Source organism: Cnephaeus nilssonii, assembly GCF_951640355.1.
Source record: "Cnephaeus nilssonii genome assembly, chromosome: 23".
Lineage (NCBI taxonomy): Eukaryota > Metazoa > Chordata > Mammalia > Chiroptera > Vespertilionidae > Cnephaeus > Cnephaeus nilssonii.
In genome coordinates, this window is record NC_137094.1 from 14,049,283 (window position 1) to 14,058,604 (window position 9,322).

General features: G+C 44.5%; 1 protein-coding gene across 1 annotated transcript; it reads left to right on the plus strand.

Annotated features, from left to right (window-relative positions):
* Positions 1–669: 669 nt before the first annotated feature.
* On the plus strand, positions 670–8,302 carry SRP9 (signal recognition particle 9). The gene is made up of 3 exons (XM_079763549.1): positions 670–873; positions 5,274–5,342; positions 6,952–8,302. Exons 1-3 carry the CDS (start codon positions 802–804, stop codon positions 7,069–7,071), a joined length of 261 nt encoding a protein of 86 aa, XP_079619675.1. The 5' UTR covers positions 670–801; the 3' UTR covers positions 7,072–8,302.
* The last annotated feature ends 1,020 nt before the right edge of the window (positions 8,303–9,322 follow it).

The following is a 9,322-nucleotide window of genomic DNA, read 5'->3' on the forward strand; positions in this document are numbered from 1 at the left end:
AGGGATGTCAAGTTTTCGGTTGCGTGTGGTGAACACACGATGCCACGCACAGATGATGGATGATGGAGTTGTACACGTGCAACCTGTACACCTGTATTATTAACCAATGTCACCCCGATAAATCCAATTAAAAAATAAAGAGCTTGCCGAAACCGGTTTGGCTCAGTGGATAGAGCATCGGCCTGCGGACTCAAGGGTCCCGGGTTCGATTCCGGTCAAGGGCATGTACCTTGGTTGCAGACACATCCCCAGTGGGAGGTGTGCAGGAGGCAGCTGATTGATGTTTCTCTCTCATCGATGTTTCTATCTCTCTAACCCTCTCCCTTTCCTCTCTGTAAAAAATCAATAAAATATATTTTAAAAAATAAAAATAAAGAGCTTTCAGTTGCACTCTTTGTTTATGTCTCCCCTCTCCTTACTAGACTGTGGTGTTGTTGAAGGAACCTGGGCCTTTGACCATTGCCGATAGGGCGGCGGGACGGACGCTCCTCCAGTCCTGCAGGGGGCGCTGCGGGAGCGGCCAGCTGCCTCCCAGCTCTCGACTTCTCTGGGCCACTCCAAAAAAAAAAATCACACGCTCGGGGCCCCGCCCCTTTGCAACAACCCTACTTCTCATTGGTCGGAGGCCGTTCCGGCCGTCCAATGAGACGAGGCGTTGGTGCGAGGAGGCGCCACCATCTTGGTCGGCTGGGCCCCGGGGTCGGGTGGTGGTGGCGGCGGGAGGTAGGAAGGTAGGTGGGCCGGGCCGAGCCGCTCCGGTCCCGGCCTTGCCTCCCTCTCCGGTTCCGCCGCGGGCCCACGATGCCGCAGTTCCAGACCTGGGAGGAGTTCAGTCGCGCGGCCGAGAAGCTCTACCTCGCCGACCCTATGAAGGTACGTGGCCGGCGGGCCGGTGCCTCCGGGCCCCGCCCCGGGTCAGGGGTCCCCCCGGCCGCCCGCCCGGCCCCCGGAGGCTGCTCTGCACTTGGGGGAGAGGGGCCTGGGGCTGAGAGAGATGGACCCGTCCAAGTCCCACTGTTCCCACTGCCTCTGATGAGCGGCCCGGGAAGGCCCTGAAATGGGCAAAAATCGGGGTCCTTTCGGGGTCCTCAGCCCCCCTTCCCCGGCCTTTCCCCGTCCCCCAATCCCCAGGACTTTTGTGGGTTTACGTGTCTCTAAGGGCCGGGCTCCTCCCCCACAGCTTCACTTCCTGTCCCTGGATTTGCTGCCCATTTCCCCGCCGACGCCAGGGCGGTAGGGTTCCTCGTGTAAAATAAAAATAAAACGGTCAACATGCTTGAAAAAACCCCAATTTGGAGGCATCGACACCCCCGAGAATAGCGCTGCTTCATCAGCTGGAGAAGGTGAGGGCGCTTGCACCCTTTCCTCAGCACGACGCCCTTAAACGTCAAGGTTTGCAAACCATTTTAGGGGGGCTTATGGATTCATAGGGCTTCCCCCCCCCTCCCCCAACAGAAGTTAGGCCATTATTTTAAAAAGCTAAGGTTTATTTTATGGTCATTGTCTAAAACTCACTTGGAACACCCGCTTGTTAACCAAAAAGTCCTGCTAGCTCTCTAAACCTTGATAAAAAAACAAGAAGCTGTAGGGTATTTTGTTCCGTTCTTTACCATAAAATGGTAATGTACGACGAGAGGAGTTAGACGTTTTTCTAATTCGTTTGCTCATGTAAACGAGTACTTTGTGGATGGGCGCGGTTCCTGGCTTCCTCTCTGCATGATTGATTCTTCACTCACGCCATGTCCCGGGGAGACTGGACAGGACGTTTGTCCAGGGGTCCCGTACCGCTGTCTAAGAATATTTTTTTAAAATATATTTTATTGATTTTTTACAGAGAGGAAGGGAGAGGGATAGAGAGTTAGAAACAGATGATAGAGAAACATCGATCAGCTGCCTCCTGCACACCTACTGGGGATGTGCCCGCAACCAAGGTACATGCCCTTGGCCGGAATAGAACCTGGGACCCTTCAGTCCGCAGGCCGACGCTCTCCACTGAGCCAAACCGGTTTCGGCTAAACTAAGAATATTTTATCAGGGAAAAGGAGACCAGCTCCCATCCAGAGTCGCCCCTGTTTAAATGCGACGGAGCCCGCCGTGCAGGAAGCGTGTCTAGAATAAGCAGGGGAGAGGACGCAGCTCAGAAAATGCCAGTGGCCTAAAAACATCTGCATTTTCATGACAGCCTTCTACTGGTTTTTTATTAATTTTTTTTTATAGGGAGGTGAGGGGATGTGGGGGAGAGTGAATTTCACTTTTATTGAGTGCCTTTTTTGTGATAGGTTTTTTGCATATGTTTATATGTGTAATTTAGGTGGACAGTTCACCCCTTTAGGAAGATGATGAAACCACCTTAGATCAATTAAATGGCATCCGTAGTCCAAAATGACGCTATAGTTTGAACCCAGAACTCTCAACCCCAACTCCGTATCTCTACCTGCCAGGACTCAAGAAGTAAATAAGTTCTGTCAGGCCCTGGCTGGTGTTGCCCAGTGGATAGAGCCTCAGCTTGCGGATTGAAGGGTCCTGGGTTCGATTCCGGTCAAGGGCACATGCCTGGGTTGCGGGCTCAATTCCCCCATAGGGGGCCAGCAGGAGGCAGCTGATTAATGATTCTCTCTCATCATTGATGTTTTTCTCTCTCTCCCTTTCCCTTCCTCTCTGAAATCAATAAAAATACATTTTTTAAAAAATATATATATATATATATTTTATTGATTTTTTACAGAGAGGAAGGGAGAGGGATAGAGAGCTAGAAACATCGATAAGAGAGAATCATCGACCAGCTGCCTCCTGCACACCCCCCACCGGGGATGTGTCCACAGCCAATGTACATGCCCTTGACCAGAATCGAACCTGGGACCTTTCAGTCCGCAGACCGACGCTCTATCCACTGAGCCAAACCGGTTTCGGCTAAAAATACATTTTTAAAAAAAAAAAGTTTTGTCAGAACTCTCTGAACATGTCCTCTCTCCCCCCACCACAGTGAACCTGTAGCTGGTACACGTCCCCGTCGCCATCCTCTCTGACTTCGCTCTAATTGGAGGTGGTGTTACTGCTGGACCATGTGGTCTGTCTGCCTTCTGAGCCCTCCTTCACTCTTACCCCACAACTGTCTACAAAACACAAAAACCCAGTCCTCTCGTTTTCTGCTTAAAAGCCAGTTCTTCGTTGATGGCTGGGTCAAGTTCAGACTTCCAGCTGCGGTCTGACCCTCTCTCGGTCTTCCTGGCTCTGTCGCCCCCATTTCCCCATCCTCAGCTCTAGCCTCAGGAGCCGCAGCACTCACTGGCTCACCCAGCCTGTGCCTTCAGCCTTTAGCCTTCAGCCTTCAGCCTTCAGCCTTCAGCCTACCTTCTTCCCTAATAGAAAAGCATCTCTTTCCAAAGCCGCCTCCATGGAACCGTACACTTCCCCTCCCCCAGTCTAAGGCACTTCCTTTCAGCATTTTACCTGCAGGTGCCTTTCTGTAGGACTGAATTCATGCTCTCTTGTGCTTGGGTTATCTGTGGTTGGTAGAATTCAAAGTTGCTGGAAGAGTAAGAATCCTGATTTCTCTCTCTCTTCATGGCATCTGAGTTGGTAACTTAAGATGCCCCCAAGGTACAGAATGAACCCTCTTACAATAATACTTTGACCCTTTAACTCTCATTTCTCCTAATGAAGGCAGTGAGTCTTCTTTTAACATAGCTGTCATACTTAGCATTTTAAAGTTTCATTTTGTTCCTGGAGAATTGAAATTTTGTAAATATGTAAAGCTGAATTTAACAATTCAATAAATAGAGTCGGGTAATCTAAAGATAATGAACCTGGTTGTTATTATTTATATCTACCTAAGTGCTTGGTGATTCCCTTTCCTCCCTCGCCAAGACAGATCTGGATGGCGTGTCTTTGTTTTTTTTCAGTCCCAGGAGAGCAGAGCATAATGGGAGGTCTGGAGGTTACCGCTCTGGTGGGCCTTATGATGCAGTTTGCAGAATGGTCTTGATGCTTCTGGTACTGCATTGTAACCATTTTATTTATTTATTTTTTTTTTATTCATTTTTTTTGCATTGTAACCATTTTAGACTATGTTCCTGGTTTAGCTTATAGCTACTTAGCACTTTCTGAAACACTAAACGAGAATTATTTATATTGGTTAGCCAAAAACTAATACGTTATTATGAACCCATCATTTAAAGAAATAATGTTCATGGAAATTGCAAACTCTTGGGAAATGTCTTTTATTGAAATATGCTAATATCTAAACCATGTTCATGGCTACTAATTATTTAATACTGGACAACAAAAAGTGTTGTGTAGCATGGCACTTGATATAGGAGTTATTCTAGATTTGGGAAACTTGTTGAGGGAGGCTTCTTTTCAAGGCAGAATTCTGCTTTTTGGTAACAGTGCATCATGTGGCCTCACTGTAAAGACATGATTTTGCTGAATACGTTAGCCTCATTCACCTCCTGAGCCATGGGAAAGGGCGTGTGAACTGGCTTCCAGAGGAATAGATTCGGACTTAACTCACCATTTCTGCTGTGTGACCCCCTCCTCCTCTCCCGCCCCCTTCTTTTTCCTTCATTCCTCTGTGGCTGAGTGTTGGATTAGTTATCCGCTGAGGGTTAATGTTGGGGCCCTGCAGACTAACTTGACAAAAGACAGATTAACGGGGAAATACTACCTATGAACTGGAGTTCATAAAGAAATAGGAGGCGGCCGTTAGAATCAGGAACCTGTATACCAGCTTAACAAAGCGTGATGAAGTGCAGAACTGAGGCTAGAAAAAGAAAAGGTTTTGGGATCCTGGGAAGGGGTACAACTTAATGGGAAGGTGGTGAGAAAATGTATGGTAAATAATCGTTGATTGGTACAGTTTGTTGTGCAGGTAAGAATCCTGTGTAAAGGAGAGGGGACAGTTATGTCACCTTCACACAGGTGATTTATGTCCTGCTGTTGGCAAGAAAAGGCAGAGCCCTATTGCCTTCAGTTCGTCCAGTCCTTATGCCAAGTGGCTCTTTGGAGATGGCATGCTTTGACCCCTTCAGTATATGTTTTTATTGGCTGGAAATGCCAAACCACCTTAAATCTTTTTACAAAATAAATGGTAGCAATAGGAGTGAACTATAATGCTGTGTATCTACCTCATTTCAGTAAGTTTACAGTAAAGGTGACTTTGAACATTTTGGCTATTAATTCTAAAGGATCATTTTGGCCAACCTGAAGACTAAATTATTTATGAGAAAGATCTTCTGACTTCACTGTTTCTAAATATGTATTTTTTGTTTCAGGCACGTGTGGTTCTCAAATATAGGCATTCTGATGGGAGTTTGTGTATTAAAGTAACAGATGATTTAGTTGTAAGTATACATATTTTTTATTTGTTGCATACTTTCAGATTTGAGTTAATAATTTGTTTAAAATTACTTACATAGGATTTATGCAGATTGCCCGTTAGGACTCTTATTTTGCATTTCATTCCGAAGTCAAGAACCACATTCTAGATTAGAAGCTACTTTCATAGGCTCTTGAGGAATTAATTTAACTTCATTAAGATAGCATGCTGGGTGTAGTTTAATAATTGCTCTATTTGGACCTTAATCCAGAGGAATATAGAGGCCAAAGCTGGATATGAGGGGACAAAGGTTTTCGTACGGGCACGTGAGAAGTAAGTGATGGTATTGGAACACAAGATACCGGTTTCTCCTTCGCTCTCTGCTCACTCTTGTCACTTGCTCCATCCCCTTCACTCGGTGCCTCTGCCATGCGCTCTCTGCAGGCCGGGCTCCCTCCGCTGCAGCTCGTGGTGTGGGCTCTCTTGGCAGCTCGTAATTTTCAAGCCCAGAAGTCTCCTCGCCTCCTACCTTACTTGACCTCCTGGCTGCTTTTGATACAGAAAACCACTCTCCTAGAAATCATTATTTTGGCGTCTGTGTCTCCATTTTATCTTGTTTTCTTTTTCTTTAAAAAAATTTTTTTTCTTGTTCTCTTTTTCTCTGTTTCTGTTTGATTCTTTGCTCATTGCTTCACTGACGTGCCCCCAGCGATGTGGATTTCTCCAGGACTCTGTCCTTGGTTGTCTTTTGAAACCACTTGTGGAGTAATCTGTCCAGCCATTAAATGCAGTGCTGCCTGTAGCTGCCTAGTCTCAGTTTTGCACATTTACCTCGTACTGTTTTCTGACTTCTGACTAGTTCTAAGCTGAGCACCCCAACCTCAGTACTCCTCAGTCAGCCTGTCTAGAATGGAACGTCACTTCTTCTCAAACGGGCTCCTGCTTCCTAGTTTCAGTTGCACTTCCTGCTTGAGGATCATGTGGTCCCTTCCAGCCCGTCATTCTCGTGTCCACTCTTTCTTCAGTTGAAGAACCTTGAACCTCTGGTACATTCTGTCCACTTGTCTGGGCATTTGGGGGTTGAGGATTCGAGCCCCGCATTTATTTCCTGTCATGAACTCTCCATCTTCACTGTTAGTCTCTTAAGCTTAGGGTCTTGTCATCATCGCTTGCCTGGACTATTAGAATAGTCTCCTGACTCCCTGCTTCCAGTTCCTGCTTCAGTCGTCCTGGACGGCTGCCGGAGTGGTTTCAAAAATGCGAATCTGATTGTCCTCACCCCTTAAAACCTCCCGTGGCTCCCCATCACTCACGTACACTCCACCCTCACACCCCCTAAGCTCTGTCTTCCCTATGTTAATTAAAAACTCAAGACAAGTTCTTCTCATCAGACCACAGCAGCATTTAACATGTTGCCTAACTGGTCATTTCTGAGAAGCTTCTGATAGTTCATGCAGTGTTTTTACCCACAGCAGTGACAGATTTAAGGGGTGTGATTTTCTTAGTATCACCTCCAGAGAGAATAGAGCGCACAACGTTAGCAAAGACATACATTTTTACCCAGTCAGACATCTGGTACACTGTGGATCATCTGCTTCTGCATCGTTAATGTGTGCTTTTACAATTTCTGACAGTGTCTGGTATATAGAACAGACCAAGCTCAAGATGTAAAGAAGATTGAGAAATTCCACAGTCAACTGATGCGACTTATGGTAGCCAAGGAATCCCGCAGTGTTGCCATGGAAACGGACTGACTGGTTTGAAATGAAGACTGTTTGCTATGTTCTTGGGAAGTAAATATCTTTTGAATTGGAGGCAGTGTTGGGACAGAAAATCCTTACTGTAACTAAGTGGGCTGTTCAGAAGCCGAGAGACAATTTTTTGTGCTTTGCTTCTTAATGTTTACTTTAGAGAGCTAGGAATGCAAATGCTTTCCGTGAGAAAGCCTTTATTTATTTTTGGAAATGGAACAAGAAATGTGTCTATCTTGGAAACTTTCTGCAGATTATTTGATGCTGGGAAAAATATGTAATTATTTCTTTCAGTAAGTTTGTAGCAATAATTTGAAAATGAGATACCAGGAAAAAGCCTATTCTACCTTAAGTTTAGTTTATTTGTCTTTAAAAAAAATTTAAATGTAACCATTTTGCTGGGTTGATCATTTCTTTTGGGGCGTAACATTTGTGCAGTTGATGACCAACAAATATAAAATATGGTAACGAGAATTAACTGTGCACAGCAGTACACTGATTGTGTACAGTATAGTCTAGTCTCAGTTATATCTAAAAGTAATTATGAAAACAAGTATGCTTTATCTTGAACTTTCCAAACTATTTTTGAATATAAGGGATTGTTAGTATTATGCTTATTGAGCAAACTTTGAGTCTAGTTTTCAGTGCTTAAATCACATGAACAGAACGGTCACTGATAGACTGAAGCCACCACATTACAGGGCACCTGTCGCATCTTTCCCTTGTGGAGGTTCTCAGAAGGGCTAAGGATTATGCGAACTGTTAACTCTGCGTGCCTCTTCGATACCCCTGCCCATTCCTCTCATTGCTTAACCGAGGGGTTAAGCACGACTATCACAGCTGTTATGCTTCCATTAAGCCAGAAGAATATTATTTGATATTTATCTTATATCTGTAACCTGAATTTTACCAACCAATGTAATGTCATATGTTGATTCCTACATTAAAATATTTTTGTTAGGAATTTGTCGTGTTGAGCAGCATTTTAATATGGAAAGTTCTATGAGCCATATGAATTTTGACATGTTTCAAAGAGGTCAGTAAATTATGTGAATATATATTGTTTCTCTTGAAATTTTTAACTTTACAAGAATTACTCATTTCTTGACTGGCATCTACTGTATTCATTTAGTCTAAATTGAGCATAATGATACTGTAAGTAAATTTTGTTTTGTTTCTTGGTACTCTACATTTCTCTGAGCTGTCCTGTGTTAATTAAAAGCTCAAGACCTGAGTTTCCATGGCAAGGTTCTTTTCTTGATTAAGGAAAGTGATCTAATAGTGTAGGGTTTTTGCGTTGGTGGCGTTTTCTCCCCCCATAATTAATGGGATCAGGAGTTTTTTGGGCCTTTTTTTCTTTCTCATTTACATCTTCCACTTTTTAACACTCCTTTACAAAGGCAACCAGGAAGGGAGGGGCTAGCATTTGGGTCCTTTGCGTCCTTAGGAGCTGACAGCAGAGTCGTTAAGAGCAGAGATCCCAAGGCAGACTGCCGGGCTGCAGTTCTGTCTCCTCTGCTTTCTGCTTCTGTGGTCCCTAAGACCCTTCTGGAAGCTTCCATCTTCTTCTGTGAATTGGGTGAGCAATACTCAGGACTTTCTGAGGATTAAATGGCATAATCCTATAATCCTATAGTGCCTGGAACATAGTAAGCTCAATAAATGGTAGCCATTACCATAAGTGGCTAGCTCTTACGCTTTCTCATCATTAAAATTGAACGATTATTTATTGGTAATAGCTGCCTTTTCTACCAAGCTATGTCTGTTATTAAATGCCCTTTTTTTGCATTTGGGAAATATAAGATTGCCCTCATAGAGTGTTCTTATGGGGGGATGGAGGGTGTGGAAAACTTGTGTTTATTTGTGGCTGCACAAAATAAAGTGATTGAGAACTGGTTGGTGATAAGTGGTAAATATACTTGATTATAAAAATGGTGAGAAGACAGATATGAAACAATGCTATGTAATATTCTTAAAAAATATTCTCTCTGCAGGACATTTTGTAAGTTAGCCATTTAGTATCGCCACCCCCACCCACTCCTTTAATGTCGATTGGATTTATAATCTGTTAATCTTGAAATAGGTAATCTATATATAAAGCCTAAGTGACTGGCCAACCAGCCGACAGGCCAGTAGCTATGACATGCACTGACCACCAGGGGGCAGACGCTCAAGGCAGAAGCGAAACTACAGGCATGGAAACATGGACCAGACCGATGAATCTCAAGGGGGAGCGGGGAGGGGGGAAGAGATT